Genomic DNA, 27,111 nt, shown 5'->3' on the forward strand with positions numbered 1-27,111 from the left:
TGGAGTACAGTGTCATATTTTGTACACAAACATATGTATATACACACATACATAATACATATATGCATATATAATAATCAAGACTGTCACTTCAGACATTTATCATTTCTTTATGTTGGGCACATGCCAAAGCCTTCCATCTAGCCATTTCAAATTATAACACACCCTGACTCCTCAAGCCTTCTAACTATGAAAACAACTTTTAAAAAAATGTGTGTAGAATAGATATGTGTTTGTGTGCATGGATGTCTTAGTTAAGATTTCTGTTTCTGTGAAGAGATACCATGACCACGGCAACTCTTACAAAGAAAACTATTTAACTGGGGCTGGCTTACAGTTCAGAAGGTTAGTCCATTGTCATGCATGGTGGCATGCAGGCAGACATGGTGCTGGAGAGGTATATGAGAGCTCTACATCCAGATCTGCAGACAGCAGGAAGAGAGCACCACTGGGTCTGGCTTGGAGTTCTGAAACTTCAAAGCCTACCCCCTGTGACATACTTCCTCCATCAAGGCCACACCTACTCCAGCATAGCCACAATTTCTAGTAGTGCCACTCCTTGTGAGCCTCTGGGGGCCAGTTTCATTCAAACCACCACAGGGGGGTATAAGTTCACGTGTGTGCATGTTCATGTGAAGGCCAGAGATCAGCACTGAGTATCGTCCTCAGTTATTCCCCACCTTGTTTTTAGAGACCTGGTCTCACTGGCCTTGGAACTCAGCTAGGCCCATGAGCTCCAGAGGCCCTCCTGTCTTTGCCTCCTGGTCCCCAGTATTGGGGTTGCAGACATTCCTGGCTTTTTACATGGGTGCTAGAGATCCAACACACTGCATCAAGCACTTTACCCACTGAGCTATCCCTTGATCCCCCAAAATATGGGTTAGCTTTCACATAGGACTGAGCAGCACAGGTTTATGTATGTGTTTATGCAGTCCAGTTCTATACATATTGCTACATATGCTAGGATTCCATTCTTTTCATGCCTGGGTTTCATTCTACTCTTTGCATAGATGATTTTACCTTTCCAACCCCATGCAGACATGTGCCTGATGTGTGAAAGCCCATATGTTTCATTATGTGCTATCTTCTATGTGTTATTTGAAAACTTCTCTGTTGGCTGGTTTATTTAACCAGCCCAATACAAACATTCAAAGCAAGCATGACAGGGAGAGCCCTGAAGTCTAGACCTCTATGCTGCAGTTCAGCCTTCATTGATAAATATTTAGAAGTGAGCTCACCTGTGAGTTCTACTCTGCTGGGTTTATAGATCTAAGTTTGATCCCCCCCCCCCCCCATCTATGTAAAAGAGCTAGTGGTGATGATGGACACTTACAATCCCAGCACTGGGAAGGAAGAGAGAGGAAGGTCCCTAGGGCTTGCTGGCCAGCCAGCCTGGCCTACTTGGTGAGTTGTACACCAGTGAGAGACCCTGCCTCAAAAACAACCAAGTGGGAACTGCAGAGATGGCTCAACAATTAAGAACACTACTACACTACTCTGCCAGAGGCCCCAGGTTCAATCCCCAACACTCACAGGGTGGCTCACAACTGTCTCTGACTATTTCAAGGGCTCTGACACCCTCTTATGGCCTCCGCAGGCACTGTATGCATGTGATGCACAGATGTGTGTGTAGGCAAAAGCCCATCTGCATAAAATAAAAAGAAATAAATATCAAAAGCAAAACCACGTGTATGGTGTCTGAGAAATGAAGCAGACGGTTGACTTCTGGCCTCTATACATGCGTACACATACATGCACATACACTTACCTTCACATACATGCAAAGGGAAGGATGGGATGCTTTCCTGGAGCTAAGAGAAGGTGAAACTTTGTCTTTGATCCTCAGTTTGCTCTGAGAACTGCTTTTTTTTTTTTAAGCTGTTATCATTACTTGACAAGTTATCCTGATTGTTCCACAAAGCCAGTACATGCATGCCAGTTGTTCTCAGGCTACGTAAGCCACAGCCTAAGGTCAAGAATAGAGTTAGAGAGTCTGTAGTGTGTCTGTGGATAGCTAGTAAGTTGGTTTCGGTGGGTCAGAGGATTAATTAAGTTGTACTTAAATTGTCTTGAGATCTCAGAGTTAGAATAGATTATTCTGGTTTCTCTTAGTTCAAGTAATCATCAATCTCTCATTAAAGAGGCTTGTGCATGCACATGCATACGTGTGTGTGTGTGAAATCTGTTTAGAAGTGTTACAAAATTCTTAATTTTATATGCTAAGTGTGGGTGTCCTGGCTCACGTTACACTGACATGCCAGTAGTAAGAGGCTCCACAGTGTATTTGAGGGGCTCTCCTGGGTTTCATTTGATAGTGAAGACACTTACCTGGTTTTGGATCTCACAATCTTCATATTCCTACCCCGAGACCTCTGTGCCTGACTGTAATGTGCTCAAAGCACATTTACTTTAAAGCCAGGTCCCCTCTCCCTATGGGAGACGATAGTCTGTGTAGAGCCTCTTGGCCATTCTTTAAAATGTGAACTTGCCAAGCTGCTGAACTACCCACTGACTCACTGTTTGCCTAGGGAGTCTCCATTCCCAGCCCCTCTTGGAGTCTCAGTTTCTCTCTGCGTTATCCCCCACCCAGCTCAATGTGATCAGAGCTCCCAATCACATCAACAACCACCTGGATTAATTTAATCCAGAGGCCATAGTACGTCCCAGCCAAGGATCTGTGGGTATGGCCATATCGTTTTTCTTCTCTCAATATTTGTCTTCTCTAGGGCACAGGATAACTTATGGTAGAGAGAGATACTACATATGATATTCTTGCAAACAACGAAAATATTCTTAATGAAATGTCATGCTAATCTCTTGAATTTCATTCTTTTGTGATAGAATCTAATGATGAGATTAGAGCTGTCCGCCACAGACCAGTGGTAATCCTCTGCACTCCTCATCCTATTTATTTGGGTTGAAGAGTTTTACTTGTCTCTTTGGAGCGCCTATGTTAATTGAGTACTCAATATTCATTACGGATAATCATGTCTGTTTTCTTGTTGAGCTTTGGAAGGGCCCTTTTGCCTTCTGTGAAAGCTGAGCAGACGGTATTAACTCCTGGTTTAATTTGAAAAAAAAAAAAAAACACAAAAAAAACTGTGGAACTTGTGGGCGCCAACGCCTTGAAGAACCGCATGTTTAATAATGGGAAGGCTCACCATCAGATCTGAATTAATAATGCTGCTGACTTATTGTTTTAGAAGACGGAGTCCTTGACCCACTAGGTTGAAAGCATCGTGGCCGCCCTGAACCTCTGTGGGTCCTTTAGCTGAGCCATTTCCCCTGTGAATAATTAGAGGCATTTGAAGGTATTGCATAGAAGCCAATTTGTGTCTTTCACTTTGCATATTGCTGAAGCCTCATGAATTAATCATAAGCAGGGCCAAAAATTAACTTCTTCAGACACATATTTTGATGGGTCATGAGGGAGAATGTAAAGTGATCTGTAAAATATTCTACTGATCCTCTAAGTATTAAATTATTATACCTACAGGCTAATTTCGAGAGGCGGAGGAAGTCCCTTCCTATCTGGAACTGACTAGCTTACTTGAAAGAGATCAAGAGGTTTTTTTTTGTTTTGTTTTGTTTTGTTTTTAATTTTCCAGTGATATAAATGAGCAATGTTAGTATTTCTTGAAAAATCTTCACTCTTGTGTTAACTCTTGATTTTGATTTTAGGAGTTATTGTTTTTAAATGTTTAAATTACATTTATGTGTGTGCATGTGTGTGTGTGTGTGAGAGAGAGAAGGAGAGACAGACAGACATACACACACAGAGAGACAGACAGACAGGCAGGCAGACAGCTCTGGGATTGAACTCAGGCTGTCAGGCTTGGCTTCAAGCTCCTTTACCATCTCACCAACCTGAGTTATTCTTTCTTTTATATTTAAATTATTTGAGTTTTAATCTCCCATAACAACACTGAAACTTCTGGTTGGTTTGGCAAAAAGTTATTATGCAATCCAACCAACAATTTCTCTTTTCATTTTAAGTGCCTATGATAACAAAACAATGTAATACGGATTTCCATATTTGCTTAAAATCTAGTTTCACATTAAAATCTTTTTTCTCTCCTTTTCTGTTTTCCTTATTTTCAGCCAGTGAAACTGAAATTGCATTCTTCTGTGAAGAAGATTATAAGAGATACAAAGCTAATCCCATCTCATCCTGGTGAAAGTGTCCGGCGTACCTTGCATACCTTTATCACACAAGTAACTTTTTTTAAATTGTCAAATAAATCCTTTTTTAAAAATCCTTGGCTTGATTCCTCTCTATGGAGGTCTCTCTCTCTCTGCCATTCTCTTCTCCTTCTTTTTCTTCCTTTCTCCTTTTCTCCCAGACCTTCCTTTTTCTCCCTCCCTTGCTTCCTTCTTTTCTTTCTTGTTACAAAGTGAGCAAAATATTTGATTTTAAAAAGTAAGCATTAGTTTAGAAAGCATTACTTCTTAGGATTAGTGGGTAGAGTGCCTTTTTGCTTAGCACACATGACGCCCTGAGTTCCCTCTCCAGCAGTGAGTAAACCCTGTGTGCCAGCACATGCCTGTAACCTCAGCACTTTAGAAGTAAAAGCAAAAGAAACAGGACTTCAAGGTCATCCTTGCCTGTATAGGACTTTCAGGACCAGCCTTGGCTTCATGAGACCCTGTCTCAAAAATAAATAAATACCATTTGTTTTCTAAAATTAGGGACTGTTTGGTGGCTTAAGGTGTTGGGTTCTCTACAAGCAGAGCTGGGGAGATTGTTAAGAACAGTTGCTGCACCAGCATGAGGAACTAAGTTCAAATCCCTACCACCTGTTGAAAAGCAGGGCATAGACAGATATGCTCCTGCGACCTCAAAGGCGTAGAGGGCAGAGATGAGAATGTCACTGTGACAAGCTGGCTGCCAACCTCGCTCCAGGGTCAGAAGAGCCCCTTCTCCAAGGCCTGACGCAGAGAGTGAGAGCAGGATACCCAGCATTCTCTTCTGACTTACACACATGCTGGGGGTGCATCCCCCTGCCCCATTGCACATTTAACACACACACAAATTAAAACTGAAAATAAAAAGTAATTTTTAAAAAGATGCAGCCAAGATCACACTTTCATTGAATTTCATTTTTGTTTGTTTAGATGCTCTTTAGAGAAAGTGCTACTGTCGTTGACTGCCAGAGATTGCATGAGGCCACCCCATTCCCGGTGTGAGATGTGCCTCCCCAAGGCATTGGCTAGTGCTTATTTTAAGGAGAGCTGCTACAAGAGGGTTGCTTTGCTTCCTTTTTAGCACCAGACCATACAAACAATGATGCTAGCTTTTGTTTTGTTTTGTTTTGTTTTGTTTTGTTTTGTTTTGTTTTGTTTTGCTGGACCATCTCCTGACTTTTTTCATAGCAAAGTGTGATAGAACCAAGTTCATTTGTTAGGAGAAAGAAGAAGTAGCAGGGGCACGTGTGCTTCCAGGAGACGGTTGCGGAGATGCAGCCTCTGTCTTAGGAGACACATTCTTCCAAGGCAGTGTACCTGGGGGTGTCTGAGCACCAGCTGTTTGAAGGGGTCAGGCTTGCTCAGCTGGCGTGTGTCTGTCTAGAAGGGCTAGCTGGCTCTGGCCTTCTACTGCTGGCCTCTTACTTTGCCAACAGGGCAAACTGGTTTCATTGTGGCGATGAAGTCGCGAGACAGCCCAGTGTTTTTCTCTTTAAAAGAATCAGCTGGAAGAGTCTGATTAGCATGGTCGGAAGCACTCTGCTTTGTTGAAAGGTTTAATAGAGTCCTTTTTTAAAACAGAGATTGTTTGTTTTATTCATTCGTCATTAAACGAAATGCTGAGTACACAGATGGCCTCGGACAGCTTTTGCCTCAGTAAGTGGGAAAGATAGGCGAGCTGTTTCTGGAATGCCAGGACAAACGGCTACAGGACGTGGACAGGAGAGCGGTCAGTTCTGCCACGTATGATTTTTGTTTTTATTCTTCTAAGTCCTGGTTGAGCTATGCCTTCAAGAACCGAAGAGGCATTTTTGCTAGGGGAATGAGTGCATAATGAGGTCAGCAGACGGCTTTGTGCAGTCAGCTGTCAGTTCCCCCTTGTTTCGCGAGAGTTCAAGGGCTGAACTCAAATCCTGAGGTTTGGACAGCAAGAACTTTATTCACCGAAAGTGTCTTGTCTTCATTGTTGTTGTTGGGTGGTTTTGTGGGTTTTGTTTGTTTTTGTGAGGCACTAGCAAGGGTGTGTACAAAGTAACACGGGAAAGCTTGGGCTTTAGTGGAAAATGCAGGTTCCGGGGCAGAGGACTGTGATTTCAGAGAGTGACATAAGCATGGAACATAATGAGCTTTTTAGAAGGAAGTCTGGATAATACGCATGACCCTGGGATAGAGAAGACCTTAAAATGTGGCTTCTGACATTCATCAAACCTGACACACAAATATGGAAAAATAGGTTTAAAAACAAAACACAGTGGCTGGAGAGATGGCTCAGCAGTGAAGAGTGCACACTGCTCTTACAGAAGACCTGAGTTCAGTTCTCAGCACCCACCTCTAGGGGTTCACAACCACACGAAAGCTCCAGGGGACCGCACACCCTCATCTAGCCTGTGTGCGTGCTACGCGTGTACACAAACCCACACACAAGCATAGACACATACATATAATTAAAAAATGAATCTTTAAAAGAAAATCACATGAAGGTCAAAACACAATGACTGGAAGAGTCTACTTGCACATACAAAACGAAGGATTAGTTCTAGAATATTTAAAGGACTCTTGTAAATGAGTAGAAAGATAACCATACAATGAAAGTTTACAAAGATCTGTATAAAAGGACTGCAGGGGCAGACAGGATGCTCAGCACCAAAGGACTGGCTGCTGAGCCTGAGGACCAGAGTTTGATCCGCAGGACCAACAAGGTAGAAGAAGAGAACTGACTGCTGCTAGTGATCTTCACACACACACACACACACACACACACACACACACACACACACAGAGAGAGAGAGAGAAAGAGAGAGACACAGAGAGACAGAGAGACAGAGAGAGACAGAGAGAGACAGCGAGAGTAAAAGAAACAGGTATGTATGACAAATAGGAAGATATGAAAAACATCCTGTTTTTCAGGGAAATTCCAGTTAAAATAACAGCATTCTGCTTCCCGTTAACAGACTGACAACAAAAGAAAGGGTTTGGCAGCACACGACACTGATGTGTGTCTATGCGGCTGATGCGAGTGTAAATCTTGCACAGTCATTAAATGAGCAATTTGGAGGAGTGTCTGCAAAAATAGCTGCAAATTGTAGGGACCCAGAAGTCCCAATTCTTAGCGTCTTTTCCCAAGAAATCGCTAAGAAAGGAATTCACTGTGGTGGTAAAATTGGAAGCTGTAACCAGCCTAAATGATAATAAAAAGGCCGTGTGGCCTTCGCGTCTCCAGCTCTATAGAGTCCTAGTTAAACAGTGAGGACATCGTGTCTTTTAGTGACATGGAGTCTGAGACGTCATGATGAATGGAATTATGGAGGGTCTCAAACGAACGGGCACAAGTTTGAAAAAGCACATTGTGCCAGTGAGATGAGGTTTGATGGGTACCGGCGCTTGCTGCCAGGCCTGCTGACCTGTCCCAGGGACCACATGGTGGAGGCGGAGGACCGAGTCCCACACAATGGATGCACATACACACAGTGATTTATGTGATGGTTCATAGTTGGATCGAGAGTCACCTAGGAGACACACCTCTGGGCATGTCTGAGTCTCTAGGGTTGGTTAATTATGGTGAGAAGGTGCCCACTAGCTGCAGGCAGCCCCTTCCCTGGGCTGAGTCCTGGGCTGAGTAAAAGGAGAAGGTGAGCCGGGCACAGCACCCTCTCTGCTCCTGATTGTGGATGCCACGTGACCAGCTGCCTCACGCTCCCTGACTTCCCCAGCAAGAAAGACTGAACCCTTGGAAGTGCGACCCCCAAAACCCTTCCTCCCTTAGGTTGCTTCTGTTGGGAATTTAGTCACAGCAACAAAACATATAACATATACAACATACATGTGCACAAAAGGACACACAGGTGGAAGCTGGGACTGGGAGGAAAGGCGGCACAAAAGGTCTTCTCTTTTTTTAAAATATTTTTTCTACATATTTTTTTAAAGATTTATTACATGTACCGTGTTTTGCCTGCATGCACACCCGCATGCCAGAAGAGGGTGCCAGATCTCAGTGTAGATGGTTCACAGTCATCATGTAGGTGTTGGGAATTGAACTCAGGACCTCTGGAAGAGCAGCCAGTGCTCTTAACCTCTGAGCCATTTCTCAAGCCCCCAAAAGATTTTATCTTTAAGACTATATCTGCAGTCAAGATCAGTAAAAACAAGTCTAATACATATACAGCAAATTTGAAAAACAGCAAGAAAGAAAAAAGAGAAAGAGAGGAAAGAGAAATAAAGGAAGGGAAGGAAAGGCAGGAAGGAAGGAGCCCATCAAGTATGCGCCATGAACATAAGAACATTTTGGTATATATTTCCCTCTGAATTGTTTTTTCCTGTGTTGATATTTTACTGTTTATCTTATTTTATGTGTTTAAAATTTTATATTTACTTTTAGAAACTATCTTGAGGTAATATATATAATTTTATGTATAATAACATTTATAATATTATAGATATATATGATATATACTGTAGCCTAAGCTATCCTTAAACTTGTTTTATAGCCAAGGATGACCTTGAACTCCTGATCTTCCTGCCCTTACCTCCCTAGTGCTGGGATTCAGGCATGTAAAGCCATACCCAGTTTAATCCTGGTGCAGGGAGACTGAACAGAAGGCCTCATGGGTGCTAGGCAAACGCTCTAGCAGCTGATCCATATCCCCGACTCCTAAGTTCCCTAATTCTAAGGCCAGTTCTTTGCTCACTTTTGTGTACATGTTTTAGGACATTTTCTGCACATATAATTTAAGTATACCAGCATATGTCTGTCGTCCCAAGTACTTAGAAGGCTAAGGTGGGAGAAGCACACATGCATTTTGTCATTTTGTACATATAAACATTTTAAAGGATTATACGTGTGTGTGTATGTGTGTGTGTGTGGTGATACCTGTGTGCAAATCAGAGGGCAACTTTTGGGAGTTCTCTTCTTTTACCATGTGAGCCTAATGGATCCAACTCAGGTCCTCGTGCTTGGCAGCGAGCACCCATCGAGCCCTCTCGGCAGCCAAGGATTGTAATCGTTAGTAAGGCTTTTTCCCATGGGGAAAAGCACATGGCAGAGTTGTCACAGTAACAAGGCATACAACTTACACAATATACGTGCGCACAAGTTGGTGTTAAATGAGACACTGCCCCGAGGTCCCTTAATAGCCAGGGCCTGACACAAAGTAAGTTCTCATCGCGTGCATCATGGTTCTTGCTGTGAACTGTCTCAGATACCACGACTTAAATTTGGAACAAAGAACTCTGAGCCTCCTAGATGCTGAGCCACTTTCCGGGCCATAAGTCTGATGAGAGAGTTTTGTTGGCATTGCAAGAACTGAGTTGTCTGGGGCTGATAGGCTTTGCGCATTTGGCCAGCGAGATAGCTCAGCAGGTGAGAGGCTTGCTGCCGAGCTTGCTTTTTCGAGTTTGATCCCCAGGACCTGCATGGTGGAAGGAGAAAACCAGCTCCTACATTCAAAGCTTTGGCGCCAGCATCGCACATATACAAATACGCGCATTGGCTCTAACTTCAAGCCTCACTTTCTGAGATGCTTTGAGAATAGCAGCACTGGGCACGCGCGGGGAACATGACAGAATGGCAGCTCCCAGCCACGCTGACCCACTGGACTGAATGCTTGCCCCTGCCTTCCTTCATGGGAAGACCTGTTGACTCCTCTGCGCAGGTCACAGGCCTGCCGCTGGCCACGTAGGTTGTGCAGCCCAGGGGACCTTTTTGCCACAGCAAACGTGTTTATTTCAATGCCTTTCCAGATGAGGGCAGGGCAGAGCAGGGCATCCCGGCTTCTGGTCATTGGTGGCAGACTCTGAGATTGCTGGATTGCTTTCGTAGTGGACAGAGCAGTCCAAGCACAGCTGTGTCTGTCTGAGCAACTGTGTGTGTGTGTGTTTGCATGTCCATATAAGGGCGTGTGTGCATGTGGACGCTATCGAACAACTAATAGGTCCCAGACTGGGCTGGAGTTAGCCAAATTGGCTAGGCTGACTGGCCTTGAAGCCCTAGGGAACCCACTGTCTCCTCTTCCCTAGAGGCTCTTTTTCTGTAGATTCCGTGCTTTGAACTCAAGGTACCTTGTGCTTTAAAAAAATTAATTTTATTTATTATTTTTTTTTAGGTATGACTGTATGTATGTGAATGTGCGTGCACCTGTGGAGGTCAGAGGAGAAGCTCAGGTGTCAGTCCTCACCATCCACCTTATTTTGAGAGGGTCTCTGTTGTTTGCTACTTTTGATGCTAAGCTGGCTGGCCTGCAAGCTTCTGGGAAATGCTCCTGTCTTTGTATTTCGAGTCACTGTGTGATTGCTGGGATTGTAGACAAGCTGTACTGCCATTGGCTTTACATAGGCTCTGGGGTACGGTATGAATCATCTCCCCGACGCCAGGCACTGTACTTCTGTTGTACACTCTTCTCATTGTGTGTACTTTTTTGGGTGACAAGCTCAGCTCTTGACTACAGTTTACTGACTGGTTTGCCTCATGCTATTCTCATAAACTCCTGATGAGTCTAATTAGGAAAATTAATTCGATAGGAAAATGTTCTCTTAGTTGATTGAGCAGTGACTTGAACTGTATCACCAGGACAAGCGTCTTGGGGCTCTGGAGGCTTCAGCATCCCCGTATCTCCCTGACCCCACAGTCTGAAACCCTGGCCTTCCTCTTCCCTTCCCTTCCCTCTGTGCTTCCAGCGTCTCTGGGAAGTGCAGGTATGAAGGAGGTGGCGTGACTTGTCATTTCTTTCATCTGAAACATTTATCCAATGAATCAGACCTGAGATGAGCCTCCTGTTCCCAAACGTGCATTTTGGGTGAGAACATGCACATAAGAGTTTAGATAATGGCCTTTGGAGACTCATCTCTCTCTTTTCTTGGTCGTTAGTCAGTGAGCGATCATACAGTGTATAATGGTGTAAGAGAGGCATCCGGGACGCGTGTCACAGTGCTCGCATTGTGTTTCATGGAGTGCCCTGATCTCTCCTCCGCTGCTGAGTGAGAACTCAGACAATGAGGACATTTGTGGGCAGCCAGACTGAAGACGGAGAAAATCCACTCAGGGTCCTGGATAATGCTGTATGACTCTTTTGAAATAAGCAAAGGCAGAGTGGGATTCAGTGGGAAATGTACCAGAAACAGAAGCGTGAGGACCTGAGTTAAGATTCCCAGAACTCACTTAAGAAAAACAGATGATGAGCTGGAGAGATAGCTCAGTGGTTAAGAGCACTGGCTGCTTTTCCAGAGGACCTGGGTTCAGTTCCCAGCACCCACACGGTGGCTCACCACTGTCCACAAGTCCAGCTCCAGCCGATTCAACACCCTCTTCTGACCTCTGTAGGCTCCTGTATGCACGTGGTGCACATCTGTACACTTAGGCACACACGGGTACATATACATAAAATAAATACTTATTTTAAGAAAAAAACAGGTGGGCCGGTGAGATGGCTCAGTGGATGAAGGTGTGTGTGAGGACCTGAGGTTGATCACCAGGACCTACATGGTACCAAGAGAGAACTGATTTCTACAGATTGCCGTCTGACCTTCACAAACAGGCTGTGGCAGACAGACACACAGACACACAGACACACACACACACACACACACACACACACTCACTGCACACTCAGCCAAAGCTGAGGAGGCTTACAGGTCTTAGGTAAGCCCCTGCCACCTCTCTGCTACCAGCTCTCTGACTTCAACTCTTCCTTGCATGAGTGAATGACTTGGAGATTGTGTTTAGATTTTAAAACAAAGCGTGGCAGGTCTCTGACAATCATTTTATAGCAAAATAAATTCAGTGGGTCTGTGTATAAGGAATACGTTTATTTAATCAGCTTCATAAACTTGTATAAACTGGGCTCTGGAAAAAAATGCTCGGCGTTCCTGAGTGCTTATGTATTTCAAAAGGACTTGAGAAAATATGATTAGAAATTGTGCTAGAGGGGCTGGGGATGTGGCTGAGTTGCTAGGTTGCTGGTTGCGTGTGCACGGAGCCAGGGGTCAGATTCCCAGCACCATATGGGTGTGGTGGTGCATGCCTATAATCCCAGCACTTGGGAGATGGAGGCAGGAGGACTGGAAGTCCAGAGTCATCCTTTATATTGCAGGGTCAGCCTGGGCTACATGAGACATCTACAAGAGAGAGACACAGAGACACACAGAGACAGAGAGACACAGTGAGTGTCTGTCTCCCTCCCAAAGGGCTGTATCTGCCTCTTCGGGTGATTTCTCTGCCTGGAAGTTCCCTGCATGCCAGAGGCAATTCTGTGTCTTGTGAGGACTTTTTTTTTTTGTCATCCAGAAAACAAAGCACTATTCTGATTATCTACCACAGAAAAGGTAGGTGCCCTCACTGTCATCTGTTTCCCTTTGAACTGTCCCTGGAAAGCTGGGCAGAGAGCTCAGCAGTGGCTCTAGAACTGCACATTTACCACAGCTTCCCTCGCTTGCCTTAAAGCAAAGTTCCTTGTTTAGAAGTGACCTAGAAGTGAACTTGTGGTGACATTTAAAATCATACAAATTACAAAAGGCAAATGGTGCACTTTTGCCTGGGTTGAGTTATTTGTCTTGCTGTGTTTGCTTTCGGCAAGCGTGAGGAGAATGAAGTAACATCCACTTTGCAGTCAGGCTGCAGCAGCACGAAGAGCCGGCACCTACCACCACTAACCTAGAGGTCTGACCTTGGTGGAGTGGGAGCCTCAGTCTTCTGCTCCATTAAATGGGCATGTGTGTGCTGACCCCAGGATTGCCCTTGGGCTTCAGGAGAATGCCCCAGCAAGGTGTGTAGCACACTTGTGTTATTCTAGCACACCCATGCTGCACTAACAACATTCATTCCATTGCACCAAAGTGTACGTGATGGGGCTGGGGAGGTAGGTGGTCCAGTTGTCAGGGGCTCATCACTCAAGCATGAAGCCCTGAACTCTCATCCCTGGGACCCACATAAAAAAGCTGGGCGTGTGTCCATAGTTCCAGCCCTGGGGAGGCAGAGACACAGAGGTCCCTGCAGCTCACTGGGCAGCCAGTCTGGTTAACTAGGGGAACTCTGGGCCAGTGAAAGGAAGACACCTGTTCAGAGAGGATGGTGGGAGATCTGGAGAGATGGCTGTCCTGGAAGAGCGTGCGCTGCTCTCACAGACGACGTGGTCCAGTTCCCATCACCTGTGGCAGGTGGCTCACAAATGCCCATGACTCTAGTTCCAGGGGATTCGACACCCTCTTCTGGCCCTAAGGGCACCTACACTCATGTTCACATACCTAAACAACTACAAAAATCAAATCTTTCAAAAACAAAGAGAGTCAGGTAGAGAGTGATTGAGAAAGATGCTTGAGCTTGACCTCTGTCCTGTGCATGGACGTGCAACGTGACTCTGTGCTCTCATGCACACATATGAACACTGTGCACATATACCACACACACACACACACACACACACACCCATAAAAGAGACTGTAGGTGCTGAGCAACATGTAACCCACATCAGGTAAGCACTCGTGGTGCCAGGACTCCCCAGGAGGTGGGCACATCTACCACCCTGCTTGCCAGTGCCTGCCGGTCAAACCCTCAGCTCTGCCATGGCCCAGGAAGGACTGTCTTTTTCCAAGAACCCCTTGCCTTCCCGTCTCCTTTCCAGATGCCTTACACCTGAATCGGGCAACCCAGAGCATATGGTTCCCGGCTTTCACACATCCTTCGTTTCTGCTTGCTTTGTTTTCCAGTTAGGAAAGGTGGAACCATTTACACCTTTGGGCATAAGCTGCTCCAAGTTCAGGTATAGAACGCAGGGATGCAGAAAGCGGGCAAGCATGGTTTCTGGGTAGAATGGTCTCACAAGGTCGGTTTGTGCAGCTCAGGTTTTCTCAGTAGCAGCCGATGGCCGCCACTGAGGGTCATAGATACTGCGTCCTCAGTGAGATGCCTTCCTGTGCTTGAAGCCTGCGTTTCCTACAGAGTCCAGGCCACCAGGTGGCAGCAGAGGCTGCCAAGGACCGGAAGCTGGGGGCCGAGCCTGTGAGTCATCGACTCATCACCTTCAGTGGGCGGCTGGCCCATCTGCAGGTGGCTGGCCTTGGAGATCTTTAGCTCAAAGTCAAATCCTTCACCTTGTGACTGGTGTGGCACTTGCCAGTGCTCAGAAGTCACGTGGGATGGCTAGTGTCTAACATTTGATCTAATTTTAAAGCTAATTATTCTAAAGGCACAGCACAACTTCCATGTTGTGCCTTTGTTACTGCTGGTGTGTGTGTGTGTGTATGTGCATGTGTATGTGAGTGTGTGTGTGTGTGCTTCTGAGTGTATGTGTGTGCATGCAGAGGGTTGTGTGTGTGTGTGTGTGTGTGTGTGTGAGAGAGAGAGAGAGAGAGAGAGAGAGAGAGAGAGCATGTGTAGAGGACAGAAGTTGACATCAGGCACCTTCCTCTGTTTTTTGGGACATAGTCTCTCTCTGAACCTGGTGTTCACTGATTGGCTACACTCACTGAGCAGGAAGTTCTGTTATCTGCCTGACTCCACCTCGATTCCTGTCCTGGGGTTACAGGTGTACAGCATTACACCTGACTTTACACAAGAGCTGGTGATCAAACTTGGGTCCTCATAGGAGTACAGCAAGCACTTGTGCGCTGAACCATCTCACCAGCCTCCATCTTGCTGATTTCTGGAATGTTAAGGATATGTAACATTCACAGAATGCCCCTGATTATATTGAGGATTATATCCCCTGATGAGGATTATTTTTTAAATCGAAAGTTCCTCAGCACGATGCCTCCTGGTCCGCTGCAGCCATACAGCCTCCATTGTTTGGTCCTGTGAGGAACTAACCAATGGCAGGGCTAACCCTGCCCAGCAGGGGATCTGGGAGCAGCCCTCTTGCACCTTGGCACAACCAAAGCTTTGGAGGCACAGGGACACCTGGGCAGGAATATGGGAACATTCTCTCTTTTTGTGCTGAAGACTGACTGTTTTCATGTAAGACTGAGCCTTGCATCTGACTCATATATTGTATAAGACCCCATGCTTGTCTCTCAATGACTTTGAAAATAAAGGAATTTCATACTTAGGTAGTGTATTAGAACTGGGAACAAGAATGGATACATATTATTGAAGGGATTCACTAAACTGATTTACATGGTAGTCCATTGCTGGGTAGTCCAGCAATGGCTGCCTACATTCTGGAGCAGGTGGGTGCCTCATCTGGAGCTGAGGGCCCAGAGGATCCCTGGAGAGGGTCTGGTCTTCCTCCACATTGCAAGGCTGAAGAAGCTGGGTTCCTGTGTTAGTGTAGGAGGGAGTGGCAGCAGCGGCAACAGCAGCATAGATGTGCTCACCAGCAAGAAGCAGAGGCAGGCAAGCAATGCTGCTCTTTCTTTGGACCTCTTTTTATTTATAGGGTATTTTCTGTATCTTTTGACAATTTTACATAAGTAAATAATGTATCGTGATTATCTGCACCCCAGCTTCCCCCTTTACTCACTGCCCAGCAGCATTAACCGGGCCAATGAGAGACCCTGTCTCAAAGGAACTGGGCAGCATTTCTCAGGATGGCTTAAGAGCTGTCCTTGGACCCCCATATGTGTGAACACACACACATGTACATCTGTACATATATATAAACAAGCACACACATACATACACAAAAAACAACAGTCTATTATGTATCTCCTTCATGGGTGAGATGAGAAGGTTTTCTGTTTTCTAGAAATTCTTTTGAGAAAATCAGTTTCCTTCATAACCAACAGGACCTTATGTCACTTTAAAACTTATTGGGAAGAGGGCCAGTGAGATGGCTCATTGGATAAAGACACTTGCCACCAAGCCTGACCACCTCATTTGGATCCCTGGGACCCACATGGTGGAAAGAGAGAACTGACTTTTACAAGCATGCACACACATTCCTTCCCCCCACCAAACAAATGTAACCTTAAAAATTAAGGCCAGTCCCCAGCCTCTGCTTTGCAGCTGTCCCCCTGTCACAGACACTGACAGGCACCCCACCCTCCGTGCTGTTGACAGGATCCACCACCCTGTAGCTCACCCTGAAGGATATTGATGGCCAAGTAGATGTTAACGGCCCCCTCCTGCTTTCCACTCTCTTCCCTGCCTTCTGCCTGGGAGTCAGAAAGCTGGGCTGTGAGCCTCCCCACCCCCACTCTCAGAAGATGGAAGAGCAGACCCATTTCTGCGGGTACCTCTCTCCTTGGAGGCCACACCATGCTGTTTGTCTCAGGTGCTGGTGATGAACTCTCCTCGGAGCCCCTGGCATGCTGCGGTCCCTCTGCCTGTCATCTGTCCAAGGTGTTGATAACTCTTCTAATAAACTCCTAGTCCCCAATAATCCATTCCATGGTCCTCTTGAACACTGAGTTCAAGCGTGCTGACTCGCAGCACCCAGCACCTAACAGTGAGCAAATGTGAGCAAGTTCCCATGTTGAGACATGGTGTGGACTGCAGGATGCCATGCCTGGCTCCTGAGTGGAGTGCAGTGATTTTCCATGAGTAGCAAAAGCCATGTTTCACAGTGTTGATTGGCCCAGCAACGAGTACCAGCACGCTCTCAGGAGATGAGGGGCAGCATACGCAGAACCCTTACTCTGCCAGGCCGTGGTAGAGCACTTGCATATAGAGCTGCTCACTATACCGTGGAGTATAATTTAATTTGTGTGTGTATATGGGTGTGTTTGCATGTTCATGTGTGTTCAGGTGCGTTTGTGTATGCAGTCCAGAAGACAACCTCTGGTGTCATTCCCCAGATGACCAAATAGGCCAGGCTGACTGGCCAACAGGCTCCAGAGCTCTGCATGTCCCTACCTCTCCAGAGCTGAGATCACAAAGGAATGTCGCCATATACTGCTTTAAAACAAAAACCACCAAAAGCAAAACCAAAAGCATGGCTTCTGGGACCAAACTCAGGTAGATTCTTATGCTTGTTCGGCATATGCTTGTTGGAAATGACGGAGCCATTTCCGCAGCTTGGAAAGGGATCTTTTCAAAACCAAGGCCTTACTCTGTCCCTCCTAGTGTACAGCCATGTGACGGGTCCTGACGAAATGCCCTCTCTGGTAAGGGGGTGGGAACCCATGCAGCTTCTAGTTGCATCTCCCACCTCTTCTCTCGATATCAGCTTCGATCCACCTCATCTAACACAGCCCTCCACCCCTCCACCACTTTCCCTGGGTATACCACGTCACCTCATTGCTCAGAATCCTCTCTGTGCTCTCTCAGAATGCCCTGCTCCCCAGCCACGCTCCAGACTCCTTTCCAGATTCTGAGGAATTGCCCGTGGTCACATCCCTAAGATGGCCTGTCCCACTGCCTGTCCCCAGCCCTCCCACCCTTAGCATCTCCGGTCAGTAGGCCAAACTCTGTTCTCCTTTGGCTCCTCAGTGTAACCATCCTGGCAGGAGCAAAGATTTTCTAAAGAGGCTCTGTGCCCCTTTCTTTTGCCCTCAGATGGCAAAACAGTAAACCTTAAGGAATTAGAATCTCCCCAGGAATCCCTTGCTGGGCACAGTATCCACCAATGGGGGCACTTGTCTCGCAGGGAGAAATTTCACACAGTGGGGGCAAACTCTCGAAGCCAGGCTGGATCCCGGACCATAGTGGGCCAGTGATGGGCAGGACCACACCTTGGCCAGGGCTGCCTAGCTAGGAAGAGATCTTGAACGCTGTTTAGATCTAAACCTCATGTCAGTACCCCAAAGATGGACTTGGGGGCAAGGGGTACACTGTTTCCCTTCCCCTTGTGGCTACAGGGACTAAACCTCCTTTCTCTCCTTTCACTAACACTTATCTCCTCAGTTGGCCTGTTGAGAATGGTGGCTCCTCCTAGCTTGTCAGTGCTGCCAGGCTCTGACCCTAACAACTGTGAACACAAGACAGCTCTCACCTGAACAGGCATAAGAAATAGATTCTTCTGGAACCAAATATGAGCGAGCTGTGGCTCAAGAGCACAGATTTAGGTCACTCTAGACTCTGCCTTCCAATGTAGATGTTATTTCATGATGTTTTCATGTAACTGAACAGTAATGAACCCAGGTAGTTTTTCACATACATTCATGGAACATGTCAGAGATGGTGAAAGCCAAGCAGAGAAACCTTAGCTGTAGGCCCCAGGGTTCTTAGCCCTTTGATTGTTGGAGAAAAGGCTTTTGTTAATACAACTCAGAAGGTTTTAACCCATTAGTCATGGGATGTTAGGTCTGACAGAAGTGGGCAAGGAGCACATATTTAGAGGGCTAAAGATAGTTGTAATTAGACTCTGAAACTTTCCAAGCCCTCCCCATCACTGAAGCTCCAGGTAGTCTGCGAAGACACAGCTTGTTTCTAGGAATTGACTCATAAAACTGTGACCTCACCAGTTGATCAGGACCCTGGTAGTATGCCAGGACTTGCTTTGTATTGCATGGTGAGGATGGGACATGGGACCTAACACATGGTGGTCAAGCCTCTGCTACTGGGCTATGCATTTTCTATGTCTCCATAACCTGGCACACACTAGGAATTAACAAAAGTATGGATATGTTTATCTGTGTATGGATGAGTCATCAGCTCTCCATCTCATACCATGCATCCTTCTCGAATTTACTGGGCTTTCCAGAACTTACGTTAGGAGGTTTGGATACCAGCAATAATCTGCAGAATCATCAGCCGCTGCACAAATTGCTCAGCAAGATTACCTGTGCCTAAAGCCAGTCTACACACACAGTCCCCGCCACACTCTGTGATGTGTACCTTGTTGTAACTGATTTACAGACTGAGGCTGGCTTGGAGTCTGGGATGTGATCCAAGGGACAGGCCATGTCCCAGCTGCTGAAGCCCCGACATGGAAAAAGGAGGTAGAATAGAGCCTTTGGTGCACAGCAGCCATCGACGTTAAATAATGAGGCCTCCCTCCTCCCCTGTCCCCAGAGATGCTGCACTCACCTACAGGTAACCCTTCCGAGCCGTGTGACTCCATCAAGGTCTTGTTTCACCGCTGTGATTTGTTGCAGTAAAAATAAGGAAGGAGTCTGGAAGCAGTTAAGGTCACTTTGTGCAGAGACCACGGCACTACATCATCTTAGACAAAATGTCACTCGATCGTTATCATGTCATTCTCTTCAGAGTGCGCCATAGATGATTCTAGAAAATGTGTATGTATGGCTTGGATTTGACTCCACTCTCAGCTTTTAAAGAATTTGGTAAGAACATGTAAAGATGGGCTGGAGAGATGACCCAGTGGTTGAGTGGACAGTGCTGCTCTTGCAGAAGACCTGAGTCCAATTCTGAGTACCAAGTCCAGTGGCTTATAAACAGCTGTAACTACATTTCCAGAAAGTTCTAATGCCTCTGGCCTCTGGGTCCCTGCACTCACACGAATATCAGCACACGCACACACACACACACACACACACACACACACACACACACACACACACAACTTAAAGAGAACATGTAAATAGATGCACATTTTCGATTGATTGAGTCATTGGGGTGTGTGTGTGTGTGTGTGTGTATGTGTGTGTGTGAGTTCATGTGGGTGCATGCACATGTGTGTGCATGAGGCCAGAGGTTTCCATGAGCGCCATTCCTTAGGAACTATCTTCCTGGTTTTGGAGACAGAATCTCTCGTTCACCCGGGACTCACACATTATGCTAGGCTGGCTAGTCAGCAGCCCCAGGGAGCTTTCGTTTATGGGTGTTTTCCTTGCTTGTATGACTGTGCACACTTGCATGCCTCATGTCCACAGAGGCCAGAAGAAGGCCGTTGGGTGTGCTTGGACCAGAATTACCTGTGGTTGTGACCCTCCACGAGGGTGCTGAGAACCAAACTCAGGGCTGCTAGGAAAGCAACCAATGCTCTTACCTGCTGAGCCATGTCTTGGGTTCCTGTGACAGGGCTCAGGTCCTCAGGTTTGCATGACCAGCACATTCCTGACTTAGCCATCTGCCCAGACTGCAGGAAATGAGAGCAAGTGGCATCCAATAGGCACTGGAGTAGGTCTCTTGTCTCCATCTCCACAGGATCTTCTCCGTGGAGCATAGATACCACACCCTTCCACGGAAGAACGCCGCAGCTCAGGCGAAGCTGTCTGAAGTCTCTTAGTGCCCACACCAGAGACTAAGAGTTCCTATGTTAATGCCTAGAGTTATCCAAATCTAAATTCACCCATGTGAAATTGTGAGTGAAATATTTTAGAAAATTGACACCTGAGAGAGTCTGTAAGTAAATACCTATGGTGTATTTATTTTTAAGGCCATATTGATCCATGCATGTGTATTTCAGCTTTTTCTTATGAAAGTGTTTTTAAATAAACCAATATAGTTCAATGCTGACACATAAGAATTTAGTGATATAACAAGGTAGCAAAAGTGAAGGTTCCTTGTGTTTTCATATAAACATTGTGAATGGCAGGACACCTGCATCCAACTTAACAAGAAATTAACTTCAGGTGGATGAAGATTCCTTGACAGCTCTACCACCTGCTCTCAATGGAGCTATGCATATATGTGAACAAGTATTAATAAAAGCCTAGCCACTGAGCTACACACTCAAGCTGTACTGACCACAAGAGGAGATGATAGCTAAGGACCGAAGACCATCCAGGGGTGTGTGTGTGTGTGTGTGAGAGAGAGAGAGAGAGAGAGAGAAGACAGCTTTGGGGAATTGGACCATGTGGGTCCCTGAGATTGAACTCATGTCATCAGGTTTGGCAGCAGGTGCCTTTAGGCACTGAGCCATCTCACCTACCCCAAGTTTGGTGCGTCAAACTTGCTTTCTTCTCTTGGAATAGCAAAGCATCTAAGAAACCACCTCCACCATACTCATGAAAGCACGGGACATTTCAACCTGTGGTCTCCTGAGGCTGAACATTTTGGAAAGCTCCATTGTCAAATTTTAATCCCGTTTGTCAAAGTACCAGTTTTAATTTTGGAATGGTATATAACAATAGGACGATCCTCAAGTCTGAATTCTTAAATGTTGCAAAATTGAGGTGGATACAAGAAAGGAAGGAGGGGAGAGACAGAAAACAGAATGCAAGAAGGATGATGGAGGGAGGAGAAATTTGGATCCAGAGGCTGGGCTGGGCTCCCAGGAGTGTAGGGAGAGAAGGTTGTAGCAAGGGAGGGTAGTATGGGGCGTCTCCTGCCAGCATATTGCATAATCCACAAAATAGGAGGGCAAGGGTGGCCACCCAGGCGGCTGGCTTAGCTCCTGAGTTTCCCTGACTAAAGTCACCAAGACCACCATAGGCATCCAGCCAAAGCCTCAAAAGAGATGCTCTCAGCCTCTCTCAGGATCTGGGATCCAGAAAGAGCTCTGTGCAGACTTCTTGCATAGGCAAGGGGTCTGTGATGATTAATACTGATCATCCACTTGACGGGAGCTAGAGTTACCTAAGGGAGAAACCTCTGGACACATCTGTGAGGGAGTTTCTAGACTGCGTTAGTTGAGGTGTAACTATCCACCCCAAATATGGGAGTCACCACCCCATGGGCCAGTGTTCCAGACTGACTAAAACATGAGAGAGTGAGTAAGCACCAGCATTCTTCTCCCTCCGCTTCCTCTTGGAATGCAATGTGAGCGGACACCTTGCACTCCTGTTGCCATGGCTTTTCTATCACTGTTGGATGGTACCCTCAAATGATGAGCCAGAGTAAACTCTTCCATCCTTAAGTAACCTTGGTTAGTGCCGTGGTTACTCTTCCGTTGCTGTGCTAAAACATAACGACCAAGGCAACTTATGAAGGAAAGCATTTGGTTTGGGATCATGGCTCCAGAGCGTTAGAGTCCATGACTCTTATGGTGGGGAGCATGGCAGCAGGCAGGCAGGTGTGCTGCTGGAGCAGTAACTGTGAGCTCACATCTTCATCCACAAGCATGAAGGTGAAAGAGCCAACTAGGTATGGCATAGACTTTCTGAAATCTTAAAGCCCTCCCCTTGTGACACACCTCCTCCAATGACACCACACCTCCTAATCCTTCCCAAACAGTTCCACCAGCTGGGGACCAAGCATTCAATTATACACATGTATGAGGGCCATTCACAGTTAGGTGCTTTGTCATGGCAAGAAGAGAGGTAGCTAATACAGGGGCCCAATGGTGTCCCCAGTCCATGATATGGTGACACCCACAATTAGGATGGGTCTTCCCACCTCAGCCCAGTCTAGAAATTCCCTCACGACGTGTCAGAGGTTCGTCCCCTAGGTTACTCTAGCCCCCGTCAAGTTGATGATCAGTATTAATTATTGCAGGCACCTTGCCTGTGCAGGGAGATGCTAAGAAGTTGTGAGACCAAGGCAGTTGGACTTTCACAAATTCTTCTGTGTACATCCTCAGAGAGAGAGTGTCAGCCATGAAATTCTTTCTTCAAGAGGGACTTAGGAGAATTCCCCCTGAGGACAGGCAGATTGCTGGCTACCTAATTCTTGAAGAATGAAGGGTGAAAGTGTCTGGGGAGATGGGTCAGTTGGTAGAATGCTTTCCTTGCAAGCACGAGGACCTGAGTTCATCCTGCAAACCCGTATGTGTGTGTATGTGTATATACATATGTCTACATATATGTATATATATGTACATTTACATATACGCATATAAGCCAAGTGCAGTGGCACAGGCTTGCAGTCCCATCACTAAAGAGGCAGAGACAAGAGAAGGCCTGGGGCTTGCAGGCCAGAAAGGCTAAACAAGTTGGTCAGTTGCAGGCCAGGTGCTGTCTCAAGACAAGCACATTAAAACTAAATTAGGCAGTGTCTGTGGCAGGACACCCGAGTCCGCCCTCACACATGCACATGTGCATGTCTACCTGCACACACTGGCAGGCCAGGGTGGCGACCGCTCACCTGATTCTTACTCCATCACAGCCCTCAGTACTGCAAACCTGGATTACTTTTTAATCCTCTTTCCTATTTTTGTTATTCTGCTGTTGCACTGATTATGCAGAGCTGTGGCGTGTTGTTGACTGTGCGGCACCTGTTCTCCCGGGACACAGCTCTGCTTTCAAGCCAGCCCCTTGATCCTCTCCCAGGGCGACGCACAGGGGCTCACCCTGTCCACCAAGACCCTAGAGAGACTGACCCTTTAATGGGCCTGTCACATGACCACCCCAGGCAGCAGGCTCAGAGGCACCCAGATCCCAAATCTATTAATACCCTCTAGTCTCTGTCTCATGTGAGGAAATAAAAGCTTGGGAATCAAGAACGAGCCCGTCTGCTAAAGAGGACAGAAGGCAAGTTGGCTATGCAAATGTCACCTGGAATCACCTCCAGGGAAGTGCTGAATCACCCAGATCAAGGACAGCAAGGAGGCCTGGTGAGTGACAGTCCTGCCTTGGACAGCAAAGCCTCAAAACAAAGTGAAAACAGATTTCTGCATCAGAGCAAGGTAGGCTCAGAGAGCCTTCTCTCTGCTCAAGGATGGCTGTTGTGAGTACATCCAGCTTCCTCTACTTTTTGTAGCTTAATGGCCTTTGCAGAATGTTCCAGGACATAGATAGCCATGTGTAACCATCCTGGAAGGCATGAAGATATTCTAAAGAGATATTCTGCCTTTTCACTTCGGTTATCCATGGACCCCAAGAAATTAGAATTTCCCCAGGAGTATTCTGCTAGGGGAAGAATACTCTGCTTGGATCTGGTGCCTGCCGGAGGGGGAGCATGTCTCCTGGAAGGCACTGACAACCTGTTAGACCACCTTGCAGGAGAGACTGAAAGTGAGATGTTTTGGAGCTGCTCTGGCAAGAGATCACATCCAAAGACCTTCTACGTCTATGTAATCCAGCTGGAAGACAGACACGCCTTTAATCCAGGAGACAGAGGCAAGCAGAACTGAGTTCAAGGCCAGCCTGGTATAGAGCAAGTCTCAGGTAAAGAAAAGCTTAGGTCCAGGTGTGGTGGTACATGCCCTTAATCCCAAATTATGAAGGTAAAGTTAGTTTGTGAAAGGAAGCACGTGTTTGAAAGTGCTGTCTCACTGCGTGGCAGAATCAGAGAAAGATTTGACAGAAGAAGATACTCCAGCTCTCCCAAGAAGAGAGAGTAGAGGGAAGCTATTCAAGGGGCAACGCAGAAAGGGAGAGGAGGCAGTTTTCAGAGACAGAGGAGAGTTTTGCAGAGACAGGTTGAATGAGAGAATAAGCTAGACACAGATGAACACGGAACGAACCCAGAGCTCAGTAAGAACAAGGAAGGGTGAGTTTATTAAGCAGTAAGTCTCAGAGCCTAAAAACGTTCTAGGCCTAGGTTAGATTTGTAGGGAGGTGAGAAGCTTCCAGGACTAGACCTAGGTTAGCAGACAGAGGCAATAAGCCTCCAAGAAAACAATTATCTCAGGAGAATGAAAGTTCCCTTTACAGGTCAGTGGCGGGCAGGCCCACAACTTGGCCAGGACAGCTTAGCAATGCACGGCTCTTGTCATCTTTTTGAACCTGACTTCACGTCAGGACCCTAAAGCTGGATTTACAAAACACAGGACCCTTCGTTTGTCCCTTTTCTCAATGTGGCCATGGTGAATCAGTGTCTTCTGTCTGCTTTTCTCTATTGTCTGTTTAACTGGGCTCCTGAGGATAGGTTCTCAAGCTGAGCCTCTCTGCCGGGAGCCATGCTCTGACCCTAACTGCTCCAGTAATGCTGGTGGAGTGGAGCATGATCCCGGGGGACAGAACAAGGAGGGAGTTGCCCTGAGTTCCCTCTTGGGTCTCCTGACTGAGGGAGGAGGCCATCTCAGCTTGCATCATCTTTCCTCAGGACCCCCTCAGCCTCCATCTAGATTTTATTTTATTTGATAAAACAGAAAACGTGTTCTCCGAAAAGTTGTCTAGATGAGTAGATTAAAATTGTTTTATCTACTGTGTATGCATGTGTATGCACACGGAGCTCAGAGGACAACGTGGGAGTTGTTTCTCTCCTTTCTACAATGTGGGTCCCAGCCTTTACCTGCTGAGCCATCTCCCTGGCTTGTGTTTTTTAATTTTTTTTTTTTCTCTAATTACCTCCTTCAAACAATAGCAAGAAAGTATCTCTGAACTATTCTGAGACTGATGACTCTGATTCTGGATTGGTCTGACTCTTGCTTTCCGAGGCTTTTTCCAAACTACCCTGTGACGGCGTGGTTAAGTCCTGGAAGGGTGAGACAGGAACACCCGCTGCTGTGTCCTGGCACACCTGTGCCTACACACACAGGTGCATGGCAGCTGTCTCCGAGCGACTAACTGAACTGCTGGCTGCTGAAGGGTGAGAGTGCATTCTTACTCTCTCTGTGCAGACACTATATTCTTCATGTAGAACACAAGTGAATCCCAAAACAACAATAAAAAGCACGTCTCCAAGTCCTTCTTGGAGGGTGGGGAAAGGAGGATACACTTTGCTTTTAAATATAATGTTTTTAGAATTAATTCCTGGAGATCCCTCTAATACATCAATGCATTTTGATCATACTTACTCCAAGTCTTGTCAGACACCCCTGACAGTTCTTTCTTTCTTTCTCTTCCTTTCTTCCTTCCTTCCTTCCTTTCTTTCTTTCTTTCTTTCTTTCTTTCTTTCTTTCTTTCTTTCTTTCTTTCTTTCTTTCTCTTTTTCTTTTCTTTTCTTTTTGTTTTTTAAGATCTTCCTCTGTAGCTCAGTGCCTGACTCTTATCTAATGCCTGAGGCAGCTGCACAGTGATCCAATGTCTGAGGTTGTCCTTCACGAATGTATGTGGCTGAGCACCGTGGTGTGTGCCTGTAATCCCATAATCGCAGCGACTCGGGGAAAGTGATCTGGGAGAACTGAATTCAAGATAGATCTGAGCAACTTAGTAAGACTTTAAGATCAAAAACTGCAAAGACAGGGTACTTACACCTGTAATCCCAGCATGGGAGAAGCAGGAAGGTTGGAGTGCGTTCGAGGCTAGCCTGGACTACAGCATAAAACTCTCAAAAAGAAAGTCTCGGTTGTTTGTTTGCATGCAAGCATGAGGCCCTGAGTTTGACCTCCAGAGCCCAGTTAAAAGGCTGGACATGGGTTGAAGAGAAGGATCAGCAGTTGAGAGCACTGGCTGCTCTTCCAGAGGACCTGGGTTTGATTCCCAGCACCTACCTGGTGACTTACAGCTATTAGTAGAATCCAGTTCTTGGAGATAGCTGATGCCCTTTTCTGACCTCCTAGGGCACTGTACATAAATGGCACATAGGCATGCATGGAAGAAAATCACACATACACTTTAAAAATATTTTAAAACTGGACCTGGTGGCATACAGTTGTCATCTCAGTGCCTGGGAGAATCCCTGGGCTCGCTGGCCAGCCAGCTCGGCGAGCTGCTGAGCTCTGGCTCAGCATCAAGCCTTTGCTGTACATACAACCAAAGGTTGTATATATTGGTAGCCCTGTTCTTATCACTGTGCAGGACTTTCAGAAGGTGGTGGACCAGTTTGATGAACTAGTTGGGTTTTGTCTTGTGCTTTCTGGAATTTTCTTCCATACTCCTGATAACTATTCCAAAGGTTGTAGTAAAAGCACTTTCTTCCTTTCCTTCCTTCCTTCCTCCCTCCCTTCCTTTCTTCCTTTCTATCTTTTTCATTTTTTAGGGTCTTCTGTGCTCCAGGCTGGCCCCAAACTTGCTGTGTAGATAGGATAACATTGAGCTCCTGATCTTTCTGCCTTGACCTTCCAAGTGCTGGGGTTAAGCCTTGTACCACCATACCCTCCAACATCGCTCCCCTGATTCTTCCAGCAGTAGAATATGTGAGAACCACTATTCCTCTAGCTTCTTTTTATTCTACTCCTTAAGTCACTTCCTGCCTGAAAGATCAAGGGTAAGAAGGTAAGTCAAGGCTTAGCAGTTGGAGAAGCTTGCTGCCAAGCCCGATGACCTGAGTTCGATGCCTGGGCCCCACAAGGTAAAGGGAGAGAACCAGCCTCTACAAGACTCCCTCTGACCTCCACGCGTGCACGGCACAGCATGTTTCCACCCATGCACACACACACACACACACAAATA

At 46.3% G+C, this 27,111-nt stretch overlaps 1 protein-coding gene across 3 annotated transcripts in view; it reads left to right on the forward strand.

Annotated features, from left to right (window-relative positions):
* Window positions 1–27,111, forward strand: part of C18H2orf76 (chromosome 18 C2orf76 homolog) — a 166,212-nt gene that overhangs the window by 56,035 nt on the left and 83,066 nt on the right. The window contains exon 6 of one of the 3 annotated variants that reach the window (XM_060371704.1): window positions 12,267–12,693. The exons of 1 other annotated variant lie outside the window; for it this stretch is intronic. In XM_060371704.1, the coding sequence (XP_060227687.1) occupies window positions 12,267–12,286 (20 nt within the window). In that variant the 3' untranslated portion in view covers window positions 12,287–12,693. Of the gene's footprint in view, window positions 1–4,101; window positions 4,251–12,266; window positions 12,694–27,111 lie in introns of those variants that run through there. One more of the 3 variants, XM_021653876.2, reaches the window with a different exon arrangement.

This window comes from Meriones unguiculatus, chromosome 18 (assembly GCF_030254825.1).
Source record: "Meriones unguiculatus strain TT.TT164.6M chromosome 18, Bangor_MerUng_6.1, whole genome shotgun sequence".
Taxonomy (NCBI): Eukaryota; Metazoa; Chordata; class Mammalia; order Rodentia; family Muridae; genus Meriones; species Meriones unguiculatus.